General features: G+C 55.9%; 2 protein-coding genes across 2 annotated transcripts; one reads left to right on the top strand and one right to left on the bottom strand.

Moving 5' to 3' along the window:
• Window positions 1–2,119: 2,119 nt before the first annotated feature.
• Window positions 2,120–8,855, top strand: GGS23DRAFT_602056 (uncharacterized protein; the record flags this gene model as incomplete). Its single annotated transcript, XM_051519271.1, has 3 exons — window positions 2,120–2,140; window positions 4,036–8,672; window positions 8,735–8,855. The coding sequence occupies 3 exons, from the start codon at window positions 2,120–2,122 to the stop codon at window positions 8,853–8,855; spliced, it is 4,779 nt and encodes a 1,592-aa protein (XP_051376867.1).
• Window positions 8,856–10,228: 1,373 nt separating this feature from the next.
• On the bottom strand, window positions 10,229–15,950 carry GGS23DRAFT_544302 (uncharacterized protein). Its single transcript, XM_051514898.1, has 5 exons — window positions 15,049–15,950; window positions 14,877–14,980; window positions 13,828–14,821; window positions 12,484–13,775; window positions 10,229–12,425 (listed from the first exon to the last, which is right to left on the bottom strand). Exons 1-5 carry the CDS (start codon window positions 15,341–15,343, stop codon window positions 10,662–10,664), a joined length of 4,449 nt encoding a protein of 1,482 aa, XP_051376866.1. The 5' UTR covers window positions 15,344–15,950; the 3' UTR covers window positions 10,229–10,661.
• Between the last annotated feature and the right edge of the window lie 34 nt (window positions 15,951–15,984).

Here is a 15,984-nt window from a genome sequence, read left to right as displayed (position 1 = left end):
TTACGTACGGGTGGTACAGGGGCAAGGAGAGATAGGATCAAGCGTAGGTACCTAACGTGGGTCAGGCATGCAAGACGCTGGCCTCGATCAAATATCTACCTACCTACGTTTATGCGATAATGCACTGGTATATACCTATGTAAATAAAGGTATTGTGCGTAACATCCGGACACGCAGGAGGAAGAGGTATAATACCTCGCTCACCAACACGCCTCCTAAGAAGCACCCAAGGCACCCAACCCGAACTTCTATTCCCTCCCGGAGGTAGGCAGGTACCTAGGTACCTAAGGTAGGTAGGTGCCATATACCTATCAGATATCTATCTCAGGCGGGTTTCTTCTCGATCCCACTCCCAGCCTTGCGGTTAAATGGGCTCATTTAAGTAGCGAAAGAAACGGGAGACGGAAATGAGAACAGACGGAAGGTAGAGCGATGCCTCATTTTACCACGGGCCTAGGTTCGACGAGTTCCGTACGTCGCGTCGAGCGAGAGAAGGGCCGCAGAACAAGCCCCCCCCCTTGGAGAAACAACTAGCGGAGATAGGGTCGGCCGGCACCCGACCACCAACGAGGAGAGCGACTCCTTCTTGCGCCTACCACACGAGATGTCAGGTCAGTTGTGTGTGGCGAAGGCGACTAGCTCCCACGGGCACCACTCTGGTTCGATATACACACGCGGACCAAGGTATGCATGCGAGTGCGAATGTAGGTGATCCATGGGCCGACCCGTGCGATTACCACCTCTGCTATTGGGCGTGTTGGCTGGTGAAAGTTGGCGAGGGAGTAGGAACATATTACTCCGTAGTGTATCTATATATGTATGTGGCTCGATTAGGTATGCAAAGAGAAGATGGATGTAATGAGAGAGGAGAGTGTAGAGTGTTGTTGCTGTACCTACCTACGAAGAGAGATTGGCTTCTCTGTCCCCACGAGTAGTATGCTGCTCAAGCCACCTAGTTGGGCACATTCTGCAGCAACGCAACAATACCTACATGTGCAATCAAAATTCCGTGCTATTTTTGCGGCCTGGCCCGGACGGCAGTGTCTGCGTTCTGGGATGGGATAAATCTCAAGTGGGAGTGGCTTACTACCTACCTACCTCCTACCTATCTGCCCACCTACCTGCCTACATCATATCCTGCCTAGAGACACTTATCTATCTTCGGGGATCCTAGAACGTGTTCCGGCACGTCCTAGAGGCGATGATGGAGACCTTGGCGGTGAATTAAGTGGTCATACAAAACCATTGTGGTGCGATTCCTACATGGCAGCACGCTTAGGGCCCTGGGCTTTACTCGGAATTAGGAGGCAAGGCGAAGCGTGATGATGTAGACGGGTTCAAGCAGGTAGTATTCTAGAAGGTGGGGGGGGAGGGAGGGCAATGTATGTACGTACCTACCAGGAGGGTTAGGTTAGGTACCTGCACGCGTATGTTGGGTACTTCTTCCGATAACCGCCTGCAAGTCGACGGGGAGGTCGATTCCAAAGCAGAAGAAGAGGCCGTACACTTGGGCTGTTATACCGAAAGAAGGTATTTCTGTTTCGTGCAAATAGTAGCGCGTATCTTAGAGTGCAATCACCTATTAGGTACCTAAGATATGCCAGGTACACCGAAAGGCTGGCACTTAGCAGCAGCGTAAGGCGAGAGAGGGTACATAGGTGGCGATTTTCAATGCCGTCTGCAACGCGGGTAGCTACATTAGGTGCCTATCATCACGATGGATGAATATACGCCGAATTTGCTCGCTAAATCATCGTAGCATCATGGACATTCCATTTGATTAGTATAACGGATGCACTCTAGCTCTTATTATGAAATCGCCATAGGAGAATAGACCTTCGATTCGCCAAGAGGGGAGGTACCCGGCCTGCCTACGATTGGACGGAGGCTATAACATATGCCCAGAAGACGATTTGGGGATCTAGGATGGGACAACCCGGGCGCGCGGCAGGAGCCCACTTAATAAAATCTTCATGGGATGGGGCAAATCGGCGCCTTGTGTGTATACATTTGGTTAGGTACCTTAGGTAGTTATCTAGGAGGTACCTACCTAGGTATTTAGAGGATCAGGTACCTAAGGCAGGGGGGACGTACCTATATACTTCGCGGTGTTTTGGATATGAGTAATACGTACCTCCAGGTACCTACCTCCCACCTATGGAAGACTACAGGCTGGGTCAGGTACCTGGGTACCTACCGTAGGCACTTACGTATACTGAGAGACGAGAAAACCGCATAAGCGGCCACGGGCGAATTTTAAATAAGAGGACCGCACTTCACTGGAACCTGCGGGGAGAGGCCTTCTAGGCCAGGCTCCTCGCCTCTAGTGCAGATAGGTTCGACGTCTGGCCTCCCACCTGCCTTAGGGCATCAGACCTAGGAAGTCGATGTACCTACCTGCCTTACTGCCACTGGATGTAGGTTGCGGGAATCTGCATGATACATCGAGGGAGACCCCGGCGTGGTGCACTACTGGCCACGCCAGGTTAGCTACCAGTGGTAACTTACCACTAGGTGTATCAGGCGCCCACAAGACCTGGAGGTACCTCCCTAACGTTAGGTAGGTAGGTACCTAGGAGAGGTAGGTAGGAGGTATGTCAGCAGGGGAGTTAAGGCGCACCCACCTAAAGTCCTAAACGCGGGTCCGTAGGTAGGATTGTACATTCCCATCGTCAAGGTACCTGCCTAGGTAGACATGTACCTAGGTAGGTACCCAATACCATGCCTAACATGCCTCAGGTGCCTGACGTAGGATGTACTCATACTTGCCCCTCCTCATCGTACCAGGTGTTCGGGTACATCGACTGAAATGGAATTTACACGTAGGTACAGGCACTGACTGTGTTCCATGCGTGACTTTGGGCGTGGCTCAATCTATCATCAACTTCGAGGGAGACACACGGCGGCCAGTTGTGCGCCCGCAGCCCAGAATGTGAATATATCGGTGCGTGAAGGCGGGCTGGTGTGGGTGGGTAGGTTAGGTACCTCCTAATTGAATGTAGAGGTAGGTAGGTACCTCCTGTATATCCGTATACCTACCTAACCTTATGTATATGATATGTTGTGCGTGCGAAAGGCAGAAACAAGCCGGATTGTTGCGAGACGGCCACTCGGTCGTGGCCCAACCCAATCGTGACCCCAAGCCTTATTTCTCCGTCCTAAAAATTTCATAATTTTTTTTTTCCTCTCCCTCCGCCACCTTTTTTGATCATCGATCATCAACCCGCGACCTCAGAGAGATTTCAACTCCCTTCTGACGGTCGTCTTCTCTCCCCCTCTTTGGCACATCTGCATCGAGGACGGAAAAACCCATCCCTGTGTGCTCTCTGTCTTTCTTGACAGGGAATAATACACTCTCCACTCAATTAATCCCTCTCCGCTTCCCTGTCTCGCTCTCCGACCGAGACCAGCGAGATAGCATCGACCGACAATCCGCGCGCAACCTGTGTTGTGACTAGGACGGGCGTCAATCCCCATCTCTTCTCTCCAGAGTCTCCGCGACCCATCGTCGCCCCCGCCTCGAATCCTCAAGGACATCCCTACCCTTCTTCCCCGGTTTGCGACTACGCTCTTTTCTCCCGCCCTAGTTTGACAGATACCCCCATTTGCCATTCTCTTTCCATCACTTGCACGGACGGCCTGGCCTCGCCATCGACGCTTGCGTTTCTGTTCCTGTCGGTGCGAAGGGATAAAGCAAAACACAACGAGCAACGACCTCGCGTATACCTAATTTAATCGAGCATCTTCCATCTCGTCAACTGAGATTGTCATTCACTTCTGGATTCGACCGCACGGCTTGACCTGCCTGCCCTCGTTGTCCCGACCTCGGATTTGACATTCGACCCTTCTTCAGCATCCGCTTCTGTATTCTTTTCTTCCGACCACTAGGCGCCAGAGAAAGGCTTCCGCTGGTGGATAGCATACGGAAACCGAGAAGAAGTACGTTATCGTCATCGTCGAGCACATATACATATATTCCCGCCCTATCCGCCTCGGAACAGATTGTCACTTATGACTTCTCCTGCGACGCACCAGAACCAAAACCCGGCGTCGAACAACACCGCAGCCGCCTCGGCACCGTCTTACGCTTCCGCTGCCAGCGCAGTAAAGAAGCCGTCGACGCCAGTGGTTGCGACCGGCTCGAACCCGCCTGTTGTTGCGACCGGGTCGTCTGCGTCTACGTCGCACCATGCTAAGTCGTCCTCCGTATCGCACGTGAACGGCCGACCCAACATCATGCCTGCAGTACCCACCGTCCCCCCCGTGGCCCACGGCACATCCAGCGTCAACGGTCTTGCGGACCACAACCGAAAGAGCTCCGTGACCATGAGCGCGAATGGTCCCAACAGCTATTCTACGAACGGTGGCCCTGCCGGAGGAAAGGCCAATATAAAATTTGGGTTTCAAGATTCGCCTGCTGTGTCCCACAGCTCCCCTCAACCGGGATCTGCTCCTATCCCTATTCCCGACAGCAATCCGCGGGTGACATCGCCTCAAAACTCGCCCTCTCCCATCCCCCTGCCTTCTGCTAGTGGCGGCCGACCTCCTTCCGGGGCTGCCCAGCAGGGTATGACTTTCGGCAGTTTCGGTGGTGACAGCGATGTGAGTACCCATTATCCGCTCCGCCCAGACCTGGCTGCGTCGTGGACCCGTGGTACTAATTCCACGATACAGCGTTCCCACATGCGAACGACCTCTGCCAACCAGGATCACGGCTCTCTGGGGTCGCAACATTCGCCTCACATGAGACGGGGCTCGAATGTTAGCGACATGAGCAACCAAGCCGGCCCGCCCCAGCTAGGTCGAGGCAATTATCCCTCTGCCCGCGGCGGCCGAGGTTTCAATAACAATTCCTACAATCAACCGATGGGATACCCGCCTAATAACTACGGTCGAGGGCCCCAAAACCCCGGCCGGGGAGGCATGCCTCCCAATTTCGGAAACAATCGCCAGCAGCCTTTTGGGACCCCTCCACCACACAACCGAAGCCCGGCGCTTCCCCCGGCCATGCCGCAGCCTCCTAACATGGCTCCGTCTAACATGCCAGGCTATTATTATCCTCCCCCGGCCATGCCGGGACAAGTTCCTCAGGTAAGAAGTCTATCCTCCCCTAATCCCCTTAACCACAAGGATCCTGCCTTTATGTCCGGCACGAGAAGAGGGCGCCGTAGGAAGGTCGATAAGTTCCCAATCCGAATTGGCAGACCAGCTCTTCCACCAATGGACACGACGACGACACCGATCAGAGATGTAGACGCTGGGGTCGGCGAGTGTTCATTGGTAGCCTGCGGCGACGTGCCCCGTAGTCCAACAGGACAACGCCCTACAGAACTCGCTATAATCCCTCTTCGACACCCCTTGTTCGCCCTCGATGCCCTCTTGGATAGTGGACGCCAACATCTTTCACTAGAGAATGGCACTTATGACTGGTTGCTAACTAATGCCGAACAACAGGGTTATTATGGGCATTATGATCCTAGCATGCGGGTGCCCATGCCTGTTTCGGGGTTTCCGATGTACTCAATGCACGGACAAGGCCAATCCCCCGTGCCTTCGTTCCAACAGCCCTACACAGCGGGTCCATACCACGTGCCAGGCGGGCAGCCGATGTCCCGAAACTCTTCTCAGCTGTCGACAGATCATCGACCAGCATCAAGCACCAGCCAAGGACAAACACCCGTGATTGCCCAGGGCACGCCACAGCCTCTGCCCGCGCAGGTGAAGCCTCCTATCGCCGCCTCTCCGCAGTTCATTCGCGCTTCTAAAAATGCGGCTATCACGATTACGAATCCACAGGGAGAACCCTTGGACCTACGTCATCTGAAAGCACCACCATCTCCTGCACCGAGCAGTCAACCGTCTAGAACACATCCGGTTATCGCAAGCACCCCTACCCCCCCTCCCAAGACATCGACTCCAAAAGTGTCTACGCCTACGCATTCGAGAACCGAAAGTGTAAGCACATCGAAGACCGCAGAGGAGGTTCGAAACGAATTCAAGGAGAAGGCGAAGCTAGCTGTAAGCGGAGATAAGACCAAGGACGAAGAGGCAGCTAAGGCGGCGGCCGAGAAGGCCGCAGAGGAGGAAAGGCTGCAAGCTGAACAGAAAGCACAGGAAGAAGCTAAAGCTGCCGAGGAAGCCAGGGCCCGCCAGGAAGCAGAGGATAAAGAAAAGGCAGAAAAGGAAAAGGCAGAAAGGGAAAAGGCAGAAAGGGAAGCGGCGGAAGCTGCCGCCAAGAAGGAAGAAGCCGCCAAGAAGGAAGAAGAAGCTGCCAACGCTGCCAAGAAAGAAGAAGCCGCCAAGGCGGACGAGCAAGAAGAGTATGAACGCATGATTCGCGAGATGGAGGAGGAAGATGCCAGACGCGAAAAAGAGGAGGAAGAGCACCGCGCACGAGTCGAGGCCGAAAAGGCAGCTAAGAAAAAGGCCGAGGACGAGGCGCGAGCAGCAAATGCCAGTGAGAACGACAGGAAGCTTCGCGAGGCTGAGGCCGAGATGGAGCGATTGGAAGAGGAGAGGGAGCGCCGGGCCGCTCAAGCTAGCCAGTCCGTTCATCAGCTTCTCAAGACGGGACCTGAGAAGAAGCTTGAGAAAACGGATACTCCTCCGTCTGCCACTGAGACTGCGACTACAAAATTAGCTAGCCTGTCCCTGAACGATAAATCCGCTGCTGCTGCTGCCGCTGCCGCGGCTGCTGCTAGCCAAGCTAAGCCAAGCTCAGGCGGGCGCGCCAGGCCGCCAGCTGCTCTAAATCTAGCACCCCTCAAGACGAATTCAGTCGAACCTCCCCAGCCGAGTGCTGCACTCCAGTCTCTCAAGACGGCCAGACTTCTGGGCTCCAGCTCTATCAGGTCAGACCTTTACCCACCGGGGATATTGTCTCCCAACCCAGCCCTGAATGCGGCGGTCGCCAGAAAAGGGACTTCGTTCAAGTACGACTCAGCGTTCCTACTTCAGTTCCAAAAGGTCTTCACCGAACAACCATCGCTTGACTTCCACCAGCAGGTCAAGACGCTTATCGGCGAAAGCGATGGTGCGCGGTCTGCCCCTGCGCGACCGCCTTCTGGTGCACTCGGGCGACAGACTAGGACAACCACCGGCCTCAACAACTTCGGTAGCTTCGGCGTCACTCCCGGCAGACCCCTACCGTCGGGGACTACTTCCCGGGCTGATGCGGGCCATGAAAAGTCGATGTCGCGCCCTTCGGTAAATCCCATGGCGAACTTCCCACGGCCAGGTGGTGTTTTCCCAGGCACTTCCCAGATGTCCCGCACGCCTTCTAGTTCTAACATGAGCATGCCTCACTCGCCGCGCCAAGGAAGCCGTCGCAACCTCAGCAAGCAAAGCACATTCGGTGCCAAGGTGGAGGCACAGGCAGCTAAGACGATGCCGCTGACCCAAGGCATGAAGATCGAAGCCCTGAGCACTTCGTCGTCCGGTTGGAAGCCGACCAGTATCGGGAAATCATCTCAGAACAGTGGTCCTCCTCCCTCGGGTGGTCTTCTCGACCCGTCGATGGTTCAGCGTAAAGTCAAGGCGGCGTTGAACAAGATGACGCCCGAAAACTTCGATAAAATTTCGGATCAGATCCTTCAGATTGCCGCCCAGTCGAAGGACGAGACAGATGGCAGGACTCTTCGCCAGGTTATCCAGCTCACCTTCGAGAAAGCCACCGACGAGTCGCACTGGGCCTCGATGTATGCCAAATTTTGCACCAGGATGCTGGAGATGATGAGCCCCGAAATCCGAGATGAGAATATCAAAGACCGGAATGGCCAGGTCGTCAGCGGAGGCGCATTGTTCCGGAAGTACCTCCTCAACCGATGCCAAGAGGAATTCGAACGCGGCTGGAAGGTCGACCTCCCGCTACCCAAAGAGGGCGATGACAAGAAGGCGCAGGAGGCCGCGATGTTGTCAGACGAATATTACATCGTAGCCGCTGCGAAACGGCGCGGCCTCGGTCTAGTGCAGTTCATCGGCGAGCTGTATAAATTGGGCATGCTTACCGAGCGTATTATGCACGAATGCGTGAAGAAATTGGTGGACTACTCGGGTATCCCTGACGAGGCCGAAGTCGAGTCCCTCTGTAAGCTACTCCGAACTATCGGCGCCAACTTGGATAAAGCGGAGAAAGGCAAGGCCATGATGAACGCCTACTTCAGCAGAATCCAGAGCATGGTTGACCTGCCGGAACTGCCTAGTCGTCTAAAGTTCATGCTCATGGACGTGATCGACTTGAGGAGGGCCAATTGGGTTTCGAAGGAAGCCAATAAGGGTCCCAAAACCCTGGAGGAAGTGCGGGCCGAGGCCGAGGCCCAGGCAGCGCAGAAAGCTGCCGACGCGGCACGAAGCACTCAGAGGGGCGGCGGCGGCGGACTCGGCGGCCGGCCCCAGATGGGCCGCGGTGACGCACGCAACTTTTCAGGGTACGCGCAGCAGGCCCAGAACCAAGTCGGCATGGACGACCTTCGTCGTCTCAAGGGCGGCGCAAACCGCACTTCGACCTCGAACATCACTCTCGGCCCAATGTCGATGCTCAACTCGCGTAGTAACAGCGGCCGCCGTCTTGGCCCGGGCGGTTCGTTGAGCAGAGGTACTGAGGATTCCGGAGCTGCTTCCAGAACTGGAACACCCCCCGTGAGGGAGACGCAGAGCAGTACCAATTCTTTCGGGTGAGCCTCTCCAGCGGATATTCCCCTTCTCTCGCGAAGAAGCGGTATGCTAACTGGCCTAGTCTACTCGCCAACATGGACTCGGAGAACGCGGCATCCCCGCCCTCTACGGCGGCGTCGCCCGCGCTATCCAAGGTTGTCCCAGACACCGCAGCTGCTGCATCAGGAAGGGAGAGCAGCTAGACTATCCGCTTTCCATGATCATAGAAACGCCTTGCATTTGCGGTCGGTATCGTTGTGCATAGACCAGGACCGGGCTCGCTGCGTTGCATTTACGGGAGGGGGCTCACAAAATGTGTCTTAAAAAGTTTCAGGTTTCCCTTTCATCGTTATGATACCTCGCGCCGGATAGAGCTACCACCCTCCCATGACCTGTCACCATAAAGACAACATTTCCCCCGAAATGTCTTCACCTTTCTGAGATTGTGTTTCGGTACATTCCCCCCCCACCCTCAACCTCTGATGGCATAAGCCCGTATATGGCTTGGCCTGCGAGGGCGGTCATTTCCTAATAGGTGCTACGTCTTAGTACTACGCCGTTGTTGGCCGGCCCGGCTCTGGCGGGTGGAGCCAGGCGGCGGCATCGGTGCGGATGTGAAAGCGTGAGAGGCTGGGTAGATAAAACGGATGGATGGGCAGGGCCTTACGATACGAACACAGCCACTTGCCGGCCCGGATTTGAGGGTCGAGTCGCGCGCACTTTGTGTGGACTGGGGTGATAGAAGGAAGCGTAAGGCTGCTGACACACCCAACAGGCCACTACCACCAACCAGTGTTGGGGTATTCTTGATTGCATTTGGACTTTTGGTCATGGCTGGCCACTGGCTACGTTTTCCTCGCTAGCGGTTTTGATGTCGGAAATCCGGAGTATGGGTTACGACGAATCTTTGCTCTCTGGCTATCTGGTCTTGGTCGTCCTCCGTTTTCCCCCAGGGTTGAATGTGACGGGACACGGGGTTGTGGAGGAACGAGGGCGAAAACGAGGGATGTCGTATATGATAGGGAGGGAAAGTCACGACCACTGCCACGCGAACGAACCCTATATTAATTTTTAGACAGAGAGGAAGCCAGTGGCAGCCATGAAAATCAACTTATTGGACAAGTTCCTTGGCCTGCGGGCTCTTGTGTGTCTCCTTTTCGTGAATATCGCCCGTAGTCATGAAAGTCTTGACCATACCCGCCTTGCCGCGTAGGTGGGATGGTGAAACGTGTCGGGGGCACGTTGTTGTAGTATGTAATAACGTAACCGCGTCAAGGTTCTCGTGTAGACGTCGGCATGACGGGAAGATCACTGGCAGGCCGTCCCGTATCACCGCGTACATATGTCACCACGCACTCACTCTTAGCACAGCAAATTAGCGTCACGTCCCTACCGTGCAGTGTACAGTGCACAGTGTGTCCGCCCGCGTAGCCCTCTCGCCCCCCGGTCAAGGTCGACCAACACGAGCCTCAACGAAGCTAGCTAGATAGAGGGCGAGGACGGAGCCGGGCCGTTTTGCGCTCGACGGAGGGGGCTCGCGTGTCTCGGTAGCCGGGCAGCTGAGGGCATCTCTCTACGTGATTCGATGTTCCCTTTTTCATTACAAGCAAGCCTGAGCTCACACATACGTAGGTACGTACATATATACACGTGTCGACCGCGTGCGCTACTACCTACGAAAGCGCATCCGATCCCGCCCGGGAATCCCACCCGACAGCCCTCGAGCTTCTCTGCGAGGCGTACGCAAACGAAAACAGACAGGAAAAGAAGAGGCAGACGCAACCGTAGAACGCCGACCGCCATGATCGTCCAACTGAATTTGGGTACCTAGCTCTCGTTCCTTCTCGGGGCCTGATTCTTCTTTTTCTTTCTCCACTCCTTCGCGGTCCGCCAGCACGGACAACTCGCTCGCTACTAGTGGGTAGGGTTAATTAAGACGAGCGAAAACCGCAGCCGTCGACAGGGGTCGATCGGGGTGAGAGAGGGAGGGGGCTCGGCCAGCAAGCAGTTTAGACGGCGGCGAGGCCGACCTTGCCGAAGAGCGCGTCCATCGCGACCCAGCCGTAGCCGCACTTTTCGAGGTGGCTCTCGACGACGCGCATAACGGTGCCGAAGCGGGTGTGGTTGTGCTCCGCGAGCGCGAGCACGCTCTGGCGCTCGCCGTCGGTGAGGCTGCCGCCGTTGCCTTGGCCGCCGAGCCCCGCCGCGCCCGACGTCGCCCGCTCCTTCGCCTTTTTCACGTCCCACAGCGACGCGAAGTACGCCAGCTGGGTGTACGCGGCGCGCTCCCCGCGCTCGTACCGCATCCGCCCCGTGCACCCGGTCCCGAGCCCCTTCGGCCCGAGGCACCGCGACCCGTACACCGACATCTGCCGCGTTCGCGCCCCGCACGACGTGTCGTCGCATACCAGCCACCCCTCGTAGTACCGCGACGTCTCCGTCCGGATCGCGCGCTCGACCTGCGCCACGATGCTGATGTTCGGGATCACCGCCGCGCACGACGGGCAGGCTACCCCGTGCGGCGTCACGCGGTTCGGTTCCGCCGGCGAGACGAGGCCCTCGAAGGGGGCCGAGGCCTTGCACTTGCGGCAGCGCAACGAGAGGCGTGTGCAGTCGCGGAAGCGGACGTCGTCGGGAATCTGAGATTCTAGCGGATGGAAATCGGGTCCGTTGGATCCTGACTGGCTATGGGTAGGGTTATTCGCATAGCGGCGTATGTCGAGGCCGAGCTGCTCCGCGAGTTGCAAGGTGGAGGTTCCGGTGATGTTGGCACAGAGACGCTCGACGGGTGGGAAAATCTGCTTGCCCATATACCACTCGACATCCACTTGGAGACCCGAGTCCGGTTTCGTCACGTCTTGCGGTGTGAACGAGCGTTTGGCGACCGGCTCCGAGGTAGTCTTGCTGTCCCCGGTCACGATGTAAGAAATGACATCCCCGCGGCGGATATTCTTGCCGCGCGCGATCTCCCGCAACGCGACCTGGACCTGCGGCATCGAGTCTGCGTTCGGGTAATCCTTCGGCGCCTTGCCCAGCTGCGTGTAGATGATATACTTATGGGTGGGAATGTTGTGCCCCCGCATCTTCCCCGCTATCTCGCGCAAGTACTCGTGTATTCGTTGAACAGAGACTTCCGTGTCATCGCCAGACAGAATTTCGTTGAGGACGCGCTCTGAAATATCCTTTGATAATTTGCAAAACTCTCTACGCCTCATGTCGAGGCCCTTGACTTCCATCTTCTCGATGAACTTGCCACCAGGCACCTCTACCATGTTGATGGCAGCGTACTTTTTCTTGGCCTGGAGCAAGATACGTCGGAAGATGTTGTCAATGTCGATTTCGAGTAGGCGATATTTCGCGTTGACGGCCTTCTTGAACTCCGCGCCGACCTTGAGAGCGTCCGCGACCGTGTCTACATTGGCATTGATCATGACCGAATCGGTATCGCCGTAAATAACCTGGAGGGATTTCGACTCGGCGAGCTCTTTGGTGCTACGCAGGATCTCGCGACCTTTGTAGGTCGTGAGGACGGCAAGAGGCCTAGCGTAGAAGCGGGATCGAGTATACCCAAGACAACCATACATGGAGTTGGCTGTCAGCTTTAAGGCCAACTGCTTGATATCCCAGGTGGCAAGTTGCTCAGGGGTGGCGTTCTTATCCTTCATGAGCGACTTGACCTGCCGCCGCCGACCGACAAGAGTTGCGATGAGCCTCGGTAATATACCTTGCTCCTGTCCCGTAGGAACTTCCGGGACTGTTTCGTCATCCTCCGACTACGCCGAGCATTAGCCAAGTGTAACTTGAGTGAGAAGACGCACCAGGGTGACCTACCAATGAGCTACGCTCAACTGTCGTGAAGCAGATGTTGAACTCTTGGATGATGGAAGGATACAGCGAGTTGAAGTCCATGACTAGCACAAACTTATCATATAGGCCCCTCTCCGGTTCGAAGACCAAGCCTCCCTTATACTTATCCTTCTTCTTGCCATCGGCAGCTTCTTCGGCGTCGTTATCTTCCTCGATCTTTACTCGTCCCTTGAAGACTTGCTTGTCCGGGCAGATATATTTATTGCGGTGGAATTCGTGGAGCAGAATGTACTCATTTCGCTCCGCTCGCGTACCGGTCAGTGTGCGAGCCCACGAGTTGCCCGCCAAATTTGTCAGGACCTTTGTCAGAGGCAACATTTGCGTGCCCAAGGCCAGCGCGGCGATGAAATACGTGTCGGCCTCCATATGGGTGACATAGCCCATCAAGCCCGATTTCTCCGTCGCCCAGGTCTTGAGAGCGGTGTCGTTATCAAATTCTTGCCTTCGAGTATCCCCGCCGAGATAGATGCTGCACATCTCCGTCAAGCTCCACGACGGGCACTTATACATGACAGACTTTCCAGCCTCGTTGGCCAGGTCGCATAACAGGCGGCCAGCCATGATTTGGCGTTCCGCGAACACGTTGCCACCCGCTTTGCTTATGGATGACGGCCATTGTGTCCTGCGCAGTCGCCCCAGTCGTGACCATTGGGGTGTCTTCTTCTCACGTAGCCGGCTCACCAAGATGCTGTAGTCGACACCCTCAAGTTGGTGGCCAACGATCACGTCGGGGTCGATGAGGTCAACCTGCGCCAGGAAAAAAGACAATATCTCGGACTCTTGCTTCACCAATTTTATGAACGCCTTCGCCCTCCCCTTCGCTAGCGTTTCGAAGCCAAGGGGAAAAGCAGACCCAACCGGTCTGATTAGCGTGAACATCTTCGAAGGTAGTTTCTCCGCCGGGGTGGTATCGCTGAGTTGGACATTCTCGTAGATACGGGCGCTGATCGCGAGTATCTCCTGCTTGTTGTCTTTAACGTTGAATGTCGTCCGCATCGCCATACTCATGAGCGTGAGGGGAGGCGCATCCAAATTATCGCAATCGCTCAACGTAGATACCGTGTCGGGATTGTCGACAAGGACTTCGAGCTTCGCGTGTGAGATGTTTTTCAGCGTCGTGAAGTCGGCATCTCTAATCTTCAGCCAACAAGGGCCCATGATGTTTTTCCAAAGCACGAACTGCTCGAAAAGCGCCGTGTTTGTGCCGAAAACGTGGGAGAAGGTCTCGCCTGTCGTCTCGGAGGGGATCTGTTGGTCTATACAGGATAAGTATTACAGTCGCGCGCACCTGAGGTGGGATAGACTAACTCTTGTAGGGATATAACAGCTTCAAGTACTGGCCCTCCTTGGGAATTCCAGGTAGCTCGAAAGCATATTTCCGAGTGCACGGCTTGATCTTGTGCATATCAACTTTCAGCTTGGTCATGATTTCGTCAACCTCGGAATAGACCTCCATCATTTCGACCTCGTCGCTGGTATCCTGTCCATTCTTCTGACGGTAGGTCCGGGGCAGAAAGTACAGCTTCCTCAAGATGTTGTCGACCTTGATGAAGCAACTGACGTATGCCCCAGTCCTCTTGTTGAGGACTTTGCCGAACAAGCAGAGCGAGCCGTCGACTTCGGTATAGTCGGTCCAGAACATGTTGAGGCTGCCGTCTTCCTCGATGGCACATCTATAGTCGATCTTGGCGATACTTCGAGTCTCGTTCGGCGAGCTATCGACGACATTCAGCTTGTTGGTAAGCTTATTCCAAGACGAGGGGTCGATGGCGGCCTCGGGAGCTTTTGACGGCGACGAACTAGCAGGGGTGGGATACGGGGCGGGTTTAGGAAGTTTCTTGACGGGTCGAGACGCGGACAGATTGACACTCGCGACGTTGATCGCGCCGGAATGAGACACCTCCATCATCTCCTCGACCTCGTCATCCGCAGGCTCGGTCTTAACTTGAGCCTTGCGTGAGAGGACGGCTGCCGTAGGGGACGAGGGAACGGGGGCAGCATCACTCATAGGGATATCGGCAGTCGACGCTAGGAAATCATCGTCATCTATATCTGGGAGAAAATCGTCATCAGCAGCGGGGGCATCTTGCGCTTGAGGTGTTGGCGGTAGTGGGTCCTCGCTGAGCCTGGCCTTCTTGGTAGCCGGCGCTCGACTCCCGCGGACAGGCGACAGGACGGGAGGTCGACGCCGTTCCGGGGATCTATGGCGCTTAGGGGCTCGCGAGACCGGGGCGGGAATGTTCGCATCGACTTCGCCGAGAAGGTCGGCCAAGAACTTATCGTCATCCTCGGTTTTCACGACCTAGCAACGTTAGCCGGCAGGAAAGGGTGCGGCCCGACAGCGGGATGTGGAAAACCTTTGGCTTCGGCTGAGCGGCGGCTTGGCCCTTCATGAAATATTCGCCGATGTTCCGGTCGTCCGCGTCCCGCTTCGCCTTCTTCTCGTCACGCTTCTTCTTATCTAGCAGCAGGGTGTAAGCGCGGGTCCAACGAAATGCAGACGGCCGAGTGAGAGCGACAGCACGGTACCTGACTTGTGGCGGCTCCCTTGGAGCGGGACGTCGACCTCGGAATCTGAATCGTAGGCCTGCACCCGGTCCCATTCCTCTCGGCCGTCGTCGGCGTAGCCTTCGCCATTGTCGTCGACGACAAAGTCGTCCTGGTTCAGGCGGTCGCGGACGAGCTTCTTGTACTGGTTCTCGTCGACTTCGTCGTAGAGGTCCTGCTTCTCCTCAACCTCGTACGAGTCGTACGCCTTCTTGCCCGAGATGCGTAGAGCTCGCAGCTCGGCGTATTTGTTCCGCTTGCTAGCGGCCTTGGACATGTTGACTGGGGGAGACGGGAGCGTTCTCTAGGCCGAATTCACGAGGAAGAAGAGAGCATGCTCAAAAAGTGGTAGAATACGGAAGCTGGGGAGTAGGGAGACGGATGGATAAGGATTGTTGTTGTTGGGGAGGAGGAGGTCAAGCAATTGGCCAGCGTGGGAGAAAAAAGGCATCAGGTTATGCTGGATTGGGGGTGGAAAGGGAAGAGGAGGGTCCTTTCCACTCTACTTTCCCTCTTCCCGCCAGACGCGACGCGACACTTTACAGTGGCACCGAGGACGGGCGCGTTTTCGCGAATGCCTGTCAACACCCAATCAGCTTCATCCCGTTGCAAGTTATCCTGTCAGTACCGCTGAGGTACCTCTTGTCAGCGATGTTAGAGGCGGATACGCCTGTATTTCTAAGGTACCCGACACGGAGGACTCCCCACAAACAGGGGCACGGGTCGGGGGCCCACACATTAGGTACGTAGTAGGTACCTGACGTTAGATAAGACGCTGGGCCGTCCCATTGGAGGGAGGGGCATGACGTACATGGCAGCTGGCATCAAGTGCACGCAAGTCCCGACCGCCGATGGTGGGGTTCTGCGCATGCGACAGCTTTTGGAGCTACAGAGGAAAAAAATAAAAAATCAACGGCT

Source organism: Durotheca rogersii, assembly GCF_024521655.1.
Source record: "Durotheca rogersii strain YMJ 92031201 chromosome Unknown GGS23scaffold_1, whole genome shotgun sequence".
NCBI lineage: Eukaryota > Fungi > Ascomycota > Sordariomycetes > Xylariales > Xylariaceae > Durotheca > Durotheca rogersii.
The sequence above is the reverse complement of the archived record's forward strand: the minus strand, read 5'-3'. Positions and strand labels throughout refer to the sequence as shown.